We start from the raw sequence: 13323 nt of genomic DNA, 5'->3' as shown, positions 1-13323 counted from the left end.
AACATATGAATTTGAGGGGACACAATCATTCAGACATAGCAGGTAGGGTCATCTCATTCCAGCCCTAGAGAGAAATTCTGGCAGAACCAGCCTTTTCTGCTTCAGAAATTAAAACATCCATTTCAACATGTGAATCCAAACTTAATTTCCAACCAGATCTTGTTCTCTTCTCCAGCTGAGGTTGCTCCCCATCTTGCCTTTCTTCTCTATATCCTCCACTCAGTTTGGTGGGCAGCTTCTGACCCCTCCTGCGCAAATGCACTGAAAGGGGAACTTGAGAAGAAAGGAAGAGTAGAACCTCGCAAAGGTCTGGACGGTGCAGTACCACAGGCTCTCTCTGGTCTGATAGAGACCAGGTCTGTCCTGTGGCCACTCCAAGGGCCTTTAGAGGCCACTCCCAACGGTGACCCCGTGAGGTGTTGATGTGCTGCTCGCAGTCACCACTCTCTTTCTGCCACCATTGACTCTTGCCGTGTGGGCGTTCTTACTCTCAGGCAGAAGGAGTCAAAATGAATCCAGAATCTCTTCCTCTTTTATAGGGCTCATCTCTGCTATAAGGGAATCACTCCCATCCCCTCGCTCCAGCAAAATCTGGGAACACAGTAGATCCCAACATGGCCACCTCCACTCTGCAGCCACGGGTAACCTGAGCTTATCAGGCATGTCCAGTCCTTTGTGTCTCTCAACCACCTGGGACCATATTTCAGGCTCCTCAAAATGGCCCCACGCTTGAGGGAAGGGGATAGAAATTGCCCTCAATGTACTCACAAGAACATCTTTCTCTAAAACATAAAAATAAAAAAATCTTATCACCAATTGCTCTCATTTCATTCCCTAATTCTTTTACTGTTTCTCTATGAAAGTCCAAATTGTAATTTTTTTAACATTGAATTTTACACTTGATTTCTTATTTTTAGACAGGGGTCTTGTTATGTTGCCCAGGCTGGACTTGAACTCCTGGGCCCAAGTGATTCTCCTCACTTAGCTTCCCACATAGCTGGGACTGTTGGCTATCACACTCAGCTCTAATCCTTTTTAGGGTTTGAAATTTATCCTCAATCTAACTGAGAAGTACAAGAGCCAGTGAGTTCTTTTGTAATCATTTCCTGTGTATATTCTGTACAAGTGGATCTGGCTTTGAAATTTACAGTGTATTAGAGTTTGATGTTTCAATCTTGAAATTTTAACATCCTTTAACATCCTTTTACACATACACACATAACTTTGTTTTGTATGCTTTGTATGTTTTACCTAATGGGATCATCTTATACCTGCTTTTTAACTTTTTTTCTTTTTCTGAGATAGAGTTTTGCTCTGTGGCCCAGGCTGGAGTGCAGTGGCATGATCTGGGCTCACTGCAACCTCTGCCTCCTAGATTCAAATAATTCTCCTGCCTCAGTCTCCCAAGTAGCTGGGACTACAGGTGCGTGCCACCATGCCTGGCTAATTTTTGTATTTTTAGTAGACACCAGGTTTCACCATGTTGGCCAGGCTGATCTTGAACTCTTGACCTCAAGTGATCCACCCACCTCAGCCTTCCAAAGTGCTGGGATTACAGGTGTGAACCACAGCGCCCAACTATATATAGACATGATAATTATATAATATATATATAAAATTTCATCTAAACTTGTATCTTAGAAATTCTTATCAGTAAGCGTACGTGATTTCATTTATTTATTACTCTCTTGGATACTATACATAATCAGGTGGCCCCAATTCTTTACACTGGCAGCAAAGATATGCAAATTCTTCCAGCAGGCCGAATTTAACCCCACACTTGATTAGCGTGGTGGACACAGAGGGTTTTTAAATGGCATAGGAATGCTTTTTGCTTCCCACCGGACCCACTACCCTCTATTGCCACTGATTAATATTACCTTCCTTGAATCAGGAGGAAACCGTTTGTGACTTCTCATATGTAAGATCTTCTAAGGGCAGAAACGCGATTATCTTTGTATTAATCTCGCCGCCCACCCCCACCCCTCCCATCCAGAGCCTCCAGACAGTTTCAAGCTTTCAAAAAGGCGTGAGATAATCCAATCATCCTTGCCGCTTTTTGCTCCTCCAAGCTCTAGAGGGCGACAAAAATCGCGGAGGCGCATTGGATTCTACTGAAGGCCGCTCCCGACGTGCGCGTCTTTACGTAGACGTCGGGGGCGGAGCCGCGCTGTGAGCGGTGACTGGCGGCGGCACTGGCGGCAGCTGGAGGTGTAATAGTGCAGGTAGTGGGGTTGGAGAAGTTCCGAGGCGGCGGTGGCGCCGGTGAGGACAAGGATAGCGGAAGCGGGCCCTGGGCTTGTCGCTCACCATGCCGACGGTAGAGGAGCTTTACCGCAATTATGGCATCCTGGCCGATGCCACGGAGCAAGTGGGCCAGGTGAGTGAGTCCCCGGGCGGCCTGCAGGGCCCGGCGCTCCGCGGCCTTTCCAAAGCGCAGCCCGCCGCGCTCTCCCGGGCCGGGCGGGGGCTGCGGCTTCATCCTCCCGGGGGAGCTCCTAACCTCCCCAGGCCGTCTCGTCGGGGTGGGCCTCTCGGGGAGTGTAGACTCCGGCTTCACCAGGGAGACCACGGTCCCCAGAGTTCCAGGCTTCCCTGCCTCCCTCGCCCAGCCTTTTCCCACCTTGGCGTAACCTAACTCAGCCCGTTCAGGCTCACGTTAATTCTCCTCCCGGGCTTTCCTCTACAGGATTCTCTTAAGCCTTTCTCCTTTCCCGTCCCCTTTTCTGAACAAGATTAGATCGGGAGTTTTCTTCAAGAGGTCAAGATGTGTTGTCTTTTTGTTTTTGTTTTTGTTTTTTTGGAGGCAAAATTCTGCTACTAGTTGAAGAAGAGTGTTTAAGAGACAGAAGTTTGTGAGAAACAGAAGAGGGACTCTTTGGTCCAGACTTTGATGAGGGCTCACAGTTTCATTTATTCAGTACATTTTTTGAGCGCCGAGCGCTGGAGATACAGATGGAAAGGTCCGCGCGCTCTCAGAATGTACAGTTAGGAGGGAGTGTAGTGAGTGATGAATAAGAAAGGCATTGTGAGGCCCGGCGCGGTGGCTCACGCCTGTAATCCCAGCACTTTGGGAGGCCCAGGCGGGTGGATCACGAGGTCAGGAGTTCGAGACCAGCCTGAGCAACATGGTGAAACCCCGTCTCTACTAACAGTACAAAAATTAGCCGGGCGTGGTGGCGCGCGCCTGTAATCCCAGCTACTCAGGAGGCGGAGGTGGGAGGATTGCTTGAACCTGGAAGGCGGAGGTTGCAGTGAGCCGAGATCGCTTCACTGCTCTCCAGCCTGGGCAACAGAGCGAGACCCCGTCAAAAAAAAAAAAAGGGTTTTTTTATTATTATTATTATTTATTGTTTTTAATGAAACGTGTTTGAAGAAAATAAAACAGGGCTGGGCGAAGGAGTGTGTGAGAGTGCAGCTCTGAATGGAGTTCTCTGGAAGAGCGCTCTTGCCATGCTTGCCGCGGATACACAGTTTCTCAGCAGTGAATCATCCGCACGAGCCATTTGTTCCCTGTATGAGTTTTCAAGTAGCGGAGTACATTGAACTTGATAAGTGGCTGGGAAAAGAACCAGGCAGTCCTGGAGGCAACTTTGATAATTGTTTTAGAATTCCCACACCATAGCTTTTCAGTGCTTAGTTAGAACTTTGTGATTTTTCTGCTTACGCATCCCTTCTTGGAGAAAGTGGAAGATTCTAGTCTATTAACAGTCGTGGGAGTACCTTTCCCGTCCCCTTTTCTGAACATAATTCAAATAAGACCTTTCTGAGCTGAAAGAAAGAAAAAAAATTCATGTTGGAGCTTTATTGTAGCTTAATCTAGAATTGTGAATGTACCAGTTTGAAATAGCAGATGATTTTTTTTCCCTTCATTCCCTGTCAGTAGGGAATTTCACTGTTATCAGTGAGAAATGTATACGGATATTCTGTTGTACATCTGGATAGAGTGTGTAGGTCGGTTGTGAAGGAGGAATATTCTCTTCATTAAGAAGATAAATACTGCCGAGCACGGTGGCTCACTCCTGTAATCCCAGTTCTTTAAGAGGCCTGGGTGGGCAGATCACTTGAGGTCAGGAGTTCGAGACCAGCCTGGCAAACGTGGTGAACTCCTATCTCTACTAAAAATACAAAAAATAGCCAGGCATGGTGGCGTGCGCCCGAAGTCCCAACTATTTGGGGGGGCTGAGGCAGGAGAATCACTTGAACCCAGGGGGCAGAGGTTCCTGTGAGCTGATACCAGGCCACTCCAGTTCAGCCTGGGCAACAGAGTGAGACTCCATCTCAAACAAAAAATTAAAAAAAAAAAAAGATAAAAACTATGTAGAATCAGTTTGAATTTGTTATTCCTAAAAAGAACTAGTAGTGAAGATATTCTCAATCGTATAATTTTTCTGGAACTTAGTTGGGTAACTTTGTAACAAATTGTTCTACCTGTGTTTGATTTTGTTGCACATCAGTAGAGGGGATAGGGTGAAAGCTAGAACTGTGGTTCTGTCAGGAATCTTTCTAAGAAGCCTTTGAAACCGTATAGATAATGCTGTCCCATTCCCCTACTTTAATTTTGAGATTTGCTTACATTTCCTTCTCATGTCATCTTTATAAAAACCAGATTGAATTGAGAGTTCTCCCCCAAGGAGTCAAAATGTCTTTCTTGCAGCAAAAATGTATTTGCAGCAAAAATGTACTCTTTATTTAGTAAGGGTACTTAAGAGACAAGTTTGTGAAAAAATGGAAAAGGATAACTTTGTCTACACTTTAATGAGAATTCATGCTTTATTCGGTAGGTTTCACCTACCATGTACCACACACCCGGCTGGACACTGGAATTTAACACAGTTCCCTGTAGATTATGGGTCATCAATGCCTTCTGTATTGACAGCTGTCAAGCAACTATCTAAACTCTCTCTGCATAATGAGATGTAGTGATTAGCTCAGGCTGCTCAAACATTGTGAATTTTAGGAGAACCAAAGATAATGCCTACTAATTCTGCTCTGTTGGGTTATACTTCTCCCCTTTTAGATAAAATGCCTAAAATCACTTACTAAAAGACAGTAGGTTTTAGGATATTGCTTGTAATTTTAACTAACAAAGGCAAAAGCCAACTTAGTAGAGAGGATACCATTTCACTTGTTTTTAAGGAGAGAAAACCGTGTTCATGTTCCTGATGTAGCAAAGCCTGATTTTCAGGTCAACTTATGAGATTTATGATCAGTACTAAGTTTCCTGGCAAACAACGTGTCTGGATACTTCTGAGACTGCGTTCAAGTTTGTCAGTCTTGACTTCCTTCTAACTTTTATTTTGATTATCAACCTTTACTAGAGAGGTAAGCACAACAGTTTTTCTGATTGCTGCCACTACAGACTAGTCCCTCCCCGTTATTGTCAATACTCCTTTCAGAGTAGTGCCTTCTAAATATGTAAGGGTAAACACAAGCCCTCCGAGGTTTTATCAGCTAATTTCCCCAAAGCAGATCAAATCCTTCTCTTTTTGAACCCCTTGGCACGATGTACTTATTAACAATACTTCAGACTTGTATTTTATTTCTTATTCCAATACTTACATTATAACGTCTTAAGGGTTAAATCCATTGATTGATTGATTGATTGATTGATTCTCTTCTTGCACTGTACCTTGCCCTTCAGTAAGCATTTCTTTTTCATAGTTGAAGAAATGTGTTCAAAGAAGGAACAGAGAAACCATTTACAAAATATAAGAAAAACCATTTACACAGACTATCTCTAATGGATAAAGGGAACTTTATCATACACACATACGTACATCTTTGGGCATGTATATTCTAATAAGCAAACTGCAGATGACAAATTCTAAGTGCAGAATTATTTAATACCTCAAATCTTCCAGTCTTATCATCTTCTCATGTAACCCCCATGTTCTGCCTATGCATTCATCCTGCCTTTCCTCCACTCTGCCTCTGCCACTCCTTCACGTCTCACTCTTGTGTACTCCTTTACCTTTCTAATCTCCTTTTCCGCTGCTCTTTGCCCAGGGCTCCTAACTAGTCATAACAGAGCAAGTTGTGGGCCCACTATTATTTTAAATTCTGTTTCAAATTATTATGAATTTACTTAAAATATACTTAATTTTATATGATGTATTCAAAATCTTAAAAGTTAAAAAATGTATCAGACACCTGTTAAAGGACCACAGCAGTCTGGCTGATTAGATGTCTATAATGCTGAAACCCCGATTCCTCCTGTTCTGCCAATCATTGAGTACACTAGCTTTGTAGGGTTGGCGTGTAGGCTTCTTGGACTTTTATTTCTTGAAATACCACTCTTGTAGTAGCGTTTTTTGTATGATTAAGCTAAAACCACTGACTAACCAAGTTCATAATCCCTCAGAAATACATGGAAGTATTTATTTCGCTTCTCTGAGCCCTAGTTTCCTCATCTAGAAGATAGGAATAGTAGTAACACCTGTGGTGATATAGACAAGGAGTCACTCAGTCCCTGGTAGACTTTCAATAAGTATTGCTAATGATGCCTTTTTATTTGATTCCAGATTTAATATTTTTTTCTTGGCAAAAGGAAGTTTTGTTTTAAGCAGGTTTTTTTTTTTTTTCTTTTTCATTTAATTTTGGACAGCGTAAGGAGTTTCTTCAAATGGCTTTATAAGTAAGTTTGAGTTAAAGGGAATTAGATTTGTGATACCCTGCAAAAAGTAAGGATGTCAGAACAAACTTTGATTTTATGAAGCCTGCCTAGAAGTCTGAGGCAAACCACAGGAATGTAAAGTGGTAGAAAAGTCAGCATGATTTCTTTTCTTAATGTTTGCGGTGAAAAGTATGTCATACACCTTTCTTTATTTGAGACAGGGTCTTGCTCTGTCAGGCTAGAGTGCAGTGGCGCAGCCATGGCGTACCACAGCCTCTATCTCCTGGGCTCGAGTGATTCTCCTGCCTCAGCCTCTCGAGTAGCTGGGACTGCAAGCACACATCACCATGCCTGGCTAATTTTATATTTTTTGGAGAGACGGGGTCTTGATGTGTTTATAATACATTTTTCAGTGATGACTCCTGAAGACTGATACATCTGCATTTCATGAAGAAGCTAACCTTATTCACAGAAATTTCTGTTACTTGGGAGTTGTTCTGTAACTTTGCATCCTGCTTTATTTTTTCACTTAGCATTATCCACAAAAAGAATCATGTAAAACAAATCTGGGAATTCTATAGTTCATTGGATATTTATTGGTCATTCCCCACTAGATGGCGTGAAGTAAGCTCATGTGTCTGAAGCACTTAGAACACTCCTTATACATAATAAACACTATACTGTGTATACGTTTGGTCAAGATTATAATTTTTAAGGTTTTTTTTGCAGTTACTTTTATTAATATGTCCAAACAGAAGATATATGTGTAGTCTTTCTGTATTTGTTACTGTTATTGACTATCTTTATCCGCGTCATTTCATAAAACAACTGGTTTAGAGGCAAGCACTTGAGGAGGATTGGGAACTTATTGATTCCTCCCATTATGAGTATTTGAGGGAGAGCACTTGTGATTTTTTTTTTAAGGAAACAAATGAGCTTTGAGTGTATAGTTCCAATAAAAAGTTTAAACATGTGACATTAGAGACTGTCTTAATCCAAAATTGTCTGGCTCTATGGAATGGTCACAGCTTTCATATACTGCTATGAGGTAAAATTAAGCTGCACTTCCTAACATTGCTGGAATTGCTAAATTTCTGGAATGTATTCCCTTCACCCTCTTCGTGGTGCTAATTGGAAACAGGCAAATTTTTTTTTTAAGTAAATATGGTGCAGTTATTTGTGAAGTCTGTGGTATTCATTATAATTTATTTCCTTGTTTAAGATGGAGTCTCGCTCTGTCACCCAATCTGGAATGCCATGGTGCGATCTCAGCTCACTGCAACCTCTACCTCCTAGGTTCAAGCAATTCTCCTGCCTCAGCCTCCTGAGTAGCTGGGATTAGAGATGTCTGCCACCATGCCCAGCTAATTTTTGTATTTTTAGAGAGGGGGGTTTCACCATATTTAGCAGGCTGGTCTGGAACTCCTGACCTCAAGTGATTGCCCACCTCGGCCTCCCAAAGTGCTGAGATTACAGGCGTGAGCCACCACACCTGACCATCATTACAATTTTTTTTTTTTGGAGACGGAGTCTCACTCTGTCGTCCAGGATGGAGTGCAGTAGTGCGATCTCGGCTCACTGCAACCTCCATTTCCCAGACTCAAGTAATTCTCCTGCCTCAGCCTCCCAAGTAGCTGGGATTACAGGCGCATGCCACCATGCCTGGCTAATTTTTGTGTTTCGTAGAGACGGGGTTTAACCATGTTGACCACGCTGGTCTTGACTCCTGACCTCAGGTGATCCACCCGCCTCGGCCTCCCAAAGTGCTGGGATTACAGGCGTGAGCCACCATGCCTGGCCCATTACAAATTTTTTAAGCATGACACAGTCACAAGGCTAGAGTCAGTAATCACTAGAATGAAGAAGCGTTGGTATATTAACAAACACACGTATGCTTTTTCCACTTTAAATTAGACTCGTCCATCTCCCCCAAATCAAAAATTAACCAAAGGTGGAGGAAGAACAGAATTGGGAAGATAAGTGTCCCATTTAAGTAGTAAACCTCCGAAAATCAACCTTATTTCTTAGCCTGTGTAAAAATTTAAAGCACACGCTAACATGTTTTATGGTCTTTTACTTAGCTTCCCATCTTTCAAAATCATGTGTCTTTCTTTATTTCAGCATAAAGATGCCTATCAGGTGATACTGGATGGTGTGAAAGGTGGTACTAAGGAAAAACGATTAGCAGCTCAATTTATTCCAAAATTCTTTAAGCATTTTCCAGAATTGGCTGATTCTGCTATCAATGCACAGTTAGACCTCTGTGAGGATGAAGATGTATCTGTAAGTATATGAGTGACACTTTATAGCAGTCTTTCAGATGTTTCTGTGTGTGGCTAATACAATTGGAGTAGCCATCTGATATATCAGAGTACACAATAAAATACTACAGTATGGTCTGGCATGGCATCATACCCAGGCTTAAATTTACATATGATAAAATGTATTAGCCTTTTTCACCACCTTTAAATTATGAAAAATGCATAGAATCTCAAAATACTTAGTTTTGCTTATTTGTCCACTGTTAAAAATGGATTGTGGCTCACATTTTGTTTCATAGATTGTTATTCATTGTGCATATGAAATTAGACTGTTTTTAATCAATTTGTGCTTACTTAGATATGTGTTATAAAATAAAATGTACTTTCACTACCCTTATATATTTTGCATGGCAGAAAAATGGTCTGAATGGTCTGTGTAATAAGTGAATAGGATTACTAGATTAAAAGAAATAGTTTTTGTTTTTTGAGTTTTTTTTTTTTTTTTTTTTTTGAATAGAATTAACTGGTAATATTTCTGGCTGCTGACACAGGTTCCTAAGAATATTCAATTGTTAGCTCTTGTCTTTTCAGATGAAACAGCGAATTGCCAACATTTCATGCAGAATTTGCTGGATTTTTTTGTGTGTTTTTAATAGAGACAGGGTCTCACTCTGTTGCCTAGACTGGAGTGCAGTTGCACATCCATAGCTTACTGCAGCCTTGAACTCCTGGGTTCATGCATTTTTTCCACCTTAGCCTCCCAAGTAGCACAGGCTACTGTTCCCGGGTGATTTTTAATTTTTTTGTAGGGTCTTGCTATGTTGTCCAGGCTGGTCTCAAACTCCTGGCCTCAAGCTGTCCTCCCACCTTGGCCTTCTGAAGCATTGGGATTACAGGCGTGAGCCACCTCACCTGGCCTGCTGTACATTTTTTATGTAAAAATCGAATAAGCCAAGATCAGTATTTGGAATTAAACATGCAGGATATAGCCACAAATGTTGTATTTAGTAGTCAATACTGAAAATTCTAAAGTAAACAGTTAACTAGGTATAACATTGCCACAGTAGCCATTTTTAAGGAATACTGTATTATAAGCCCATCGGTAGTAAAAACCTAACAGTTGCGTATAATTAGCCTGTAAACAGTTGTTTATAATCTGAAGTCTCTCCTTCAGCCAGACATTGTTAACATCACTTTTTACATTTTTTTCTGGTAACTTGAATATTAAATTGGAGCAAATTCTTTTTTTTTTTTGAGACAGAGTCTCGCTCTGTTGGCCAGGCTGGTCTCAAACTCCTGATCTTGTGATCCGCCCGCCTCGGCCTCCCAAAGTATGAGAACAGCCTGGGCAACATAGGGAGACTCGCCTCTAAAATTAGCCAGGCGTGGAGGCTTGCGTCTCTACTTCCAGCTACTAAGGAGGCTGAGGCAAGAGGATCTCTTGAGCCTAGGTCAAAGCTACAGTGAGCCATGATTGCACCACTGCACTCCACCCTGGGCAACAGAGCAAGACCTTGTCTTTTGAAAAAAAAAAAAAAAAAAAGCTGTGTGTGTTATTTTAAAGGTGATAGTATTTGGTTAATTTTTGTTTGAAATCATGCCCAGATTCGACGTCAAGCAATTAAAGAACTGCCTCAATTTGCCACTGGAGAAAATCTTCCTCGAGTGGCAGATATATTAACGCAACTTTTGCAGACAGGTAAGGGATTTTATTACCGTTTTCTCTAAATATATATCTTCTTTCTGAAATATTGACTCTGTTTTTAGGTTTTGAATGGGGTGCAGGAGAGCTAGAGGTCCTACATCTGATAGAGATTAAATTTCCCACTTTCATTCAGTAGTTTAAAGTGTAATGATTTCTGGTTATCTAATTCCTAGTATCGTTTTGTTTTTAATTCTGTTATTAAGGTGTAATGACTAGATTCTTTTGAGCATTTTGATGTATCATAATTTTCCCCCCAATTTCCTGTCGTTTCATAATTGTAGCATCTTAATAAAAGTTTTTCAGGCATGCCAGATGGGGTTCTCTACCCTTAAAAGGAACATGTTATCTTTTTGGTACTTGAGGAAATGGCTTAAGTTACAAGTTTCCTGTCAATGTAACCTTGAGAAACTATGTTGAATCAAGTTTGAAACTGAAGCAGATGATATTTTAAATTTGTTTTATATTCATTATGCCACTTTTTCTTTATCCAGATGACTCTGCAGAATTTAACCTAGTGAACAATGCCCTGTTAAGTATATTTAAAATGGATGCAAAAGGTAAGGCCAGTTCTTATTCTGAATTGTGTTTGATGTCTTACAGAATCACAAAGTTAGGTGTTACTCATTAAGAATAAACTCTAGGGTTTACCCAGAGTTCTATTTCATAAAAATTTTAAGTATTGTGAAAAACGTCTCCTCAGGTCAAGATGTTTATGACTAGAAAAACCAGCAGAAATAACTGCAAAAACAGATCAAATTTTTCCATTAGAAATCTGTTGGAAGAACTCCCTTTGACACTTTAAAGAAATTCTTCCAAAATATTTGGTTTTTATTATTAGTAATGATAAAAAAGGAAAGTTATGCTCAAGCTGACTATGTCTTCATGAAGAAAGTGCTCTTATGATTCAGGCTGTAGAAATTTCAGACTACTTTTAACTAGTAATGAGGATGATATTTGGGAAGTTCATTAACTTATTTGATAAGAAATACTATAAATTGAGTTAAATGGGAAAACACCATTACACTATAGAATTGACTTGCTACAGGCAACTATTTTGTTTTGCAGGGACTTTAGGTGGGTTGTTCAGCCAAATACTTCAAGGAGAGGACATTGTTAGAGAACGAGCAATTAAATTCCTTTCTACGAAACTTAAGACTTTACCAGATGAAGTCTTAACAAAGGAAGTGGAAGAGCTTATACTAACTGAATCCAAAAAGGTGAGCTTTGGTCTTCATTTGGTGGAAATTCTCTAAAGCAAAAGAACATACTTGACTTTGGCAGTATTCCTCAATGTTATGTGTGGCTTGTGTATAAAATGGTATATCATATATCCCATTAGAACCACCATAGAACTTCCGAGTTTTTCTTAGATTGTATTTAGCACTTTTGTCAGTGGTAATGATGAATCAATTTGGTAATTTAAAAGAATCTGATTACATTTAAACTTTTTGTGGTAGTGTCCTTAAAATGTATGCAACCTCTGCAAATCATCTCCTTCAGGAAACTTTCTCTAAGTCCTACCCCTCCCTTCCATTTTAGGATACTCTCTCATAGTATACTGAATTATTTCAAAATGAAACATATTATCACATCAAAATGACCTCTTTTCACCTTAGCCCTTGACACTATCCGCTCTTCAAGGGTGAAACCATGCTTGTCTTTGCTCCCAGCATCTAGCATAGTTGTAGACGCTAGGATTGGCAAGGTGTGTCACAACTAACTTTTCACTCATCTTAATGTGCCAAAGTTTGGGAATAGTTTCCTTCTTTTTTTGAGACGGAGTCTCGCTCTGTCACCCAGGCTGGAGTGCAGTGGTGCGATCTTGGCTCACTGCAAGCTCCACCTCCCAGGTTCACACCATTCTCCTGCCTCAGCCTCCCGAGCATCTGGAACTATAGGCGCCTGCCACCACGCCTGGTTATTTTTTTGTATTTTTAGTAGAGACGGGGTTTCACCGTGTTAGCCAGAATGGTTTCGATCTCCTGACCTCATGACCCGCCCGCCTCGGCCTTCCAAAGTGCTGGGATTACAGGCTTGAGCAATATGTTCAAGAAGATTCAGTGTTTTCTCTAAAGAATGTGATCACTCTTATGGTTCAGGCTATAGAAATTTCAGACTACTACTACCCACTTCCTTATTGATAAGATTATTTTTCAGTGAGAAAGAGATAGATCTTTAGCTGGGAGTATCAGACTATTTTACCTATGCCCCAGCTAGTAATCTGGTAGAGCATGTCGTGATTGTGAGCTCCTTTGGTCCATGAATAGAAAAATTTAGACCCACTGATATGGAAGATTTAACATGAGACTTGCAAGGTGTCCTATTTTGTGTACAACAATTACCATATTAATATGAATTAGACTGCTTTTAAATATAGGAAACAATCTGATTCAACAGTTTACTACAGAATTTTTCCAGCCATTTTTTAAAGTCACTCCCCTGAATAGCCAATTTAAGAATTAAAAAAATTTTTTTTTTCTTAACTGCTCTTCCATGAAATTTTAATGCCACATATATACTGTATATCTGTTTGTGGTACTATATGTATATCTGTGCTTTGTACATAAAAATGTAACATTTTCTAAGAACCAATTTTTGCCCCTTTGGAGAATGCCTGGTCTACTCTGAAGTTCAATTGACTGAAGCTAGAAGTTGCCTTTTCCTCAGTATTTCGGAAGCATGAATATCAAACTGACTTTAGTAACTGAAATAAATTAGCTATTTTCTTTCAATGTTGATCT

General features: G+C 40.6%; 1 protein-coding gene across 4 annotated transcripts in view; it reads left to right on the top strand.

Moving 5' to 3' along the window:
- The first annotated feature begins 2138 nt into the window (after window positions 1-2138).
- API5 (apoptosis inhibitor 5) overlaps window positions 2139-13323 on the top strand; it is a 32303-nt gene continuing 21118 nt past the window's right edge. For 2 of the 4 annotated variants that reach the window (XM_025355429.1, XM_025355428.1), the window contains exons 1-5: window positions 2139-2380; window positions 8738-8899; window positions 10483-10576; window positions 11074-11139; window positions 11648-11799. In XM_025355429.1, the coding sequence (XP_025211214.1) occupies window positions 2312-2380; window positions 8738-8899; window positions 10483-10576; window positions 11074-11139; window positions 11648-11799 (543 nt within the window). In that variant the 5' untranslated portion in view covers window positions 2139-2311. The remainder of the gene's footprint in view (window positions 2381-8737; window positions 8900-10482; window positions 10577-11073; window positions 11140-11647; window positions 11800-13323) is intronic. The other 2 variants (XM_025355430.1, XM_025355432.1) reach the window with 2 other exon arrangements.

The sequence above is a fragment of the Theropithecus gelada genome, chromosome 14 (genome assembly GCF_003255815.1).
Source record: "Theropithecus gelada isolate Dixy chromosome 14, Tgel_1.0, whole genome shotgun sequence".
NCBI lineage: Eukaryota > Metazoa > Chordata > Mammalia > Primates > Cercopithecidae > Theropithecus > Theropithecus gelada.
The sequence above is the reverse complement of the archived record's forward strand: the minus strand, read 5'-3'. Positions and strand labels throughout refer to the sequence as shown.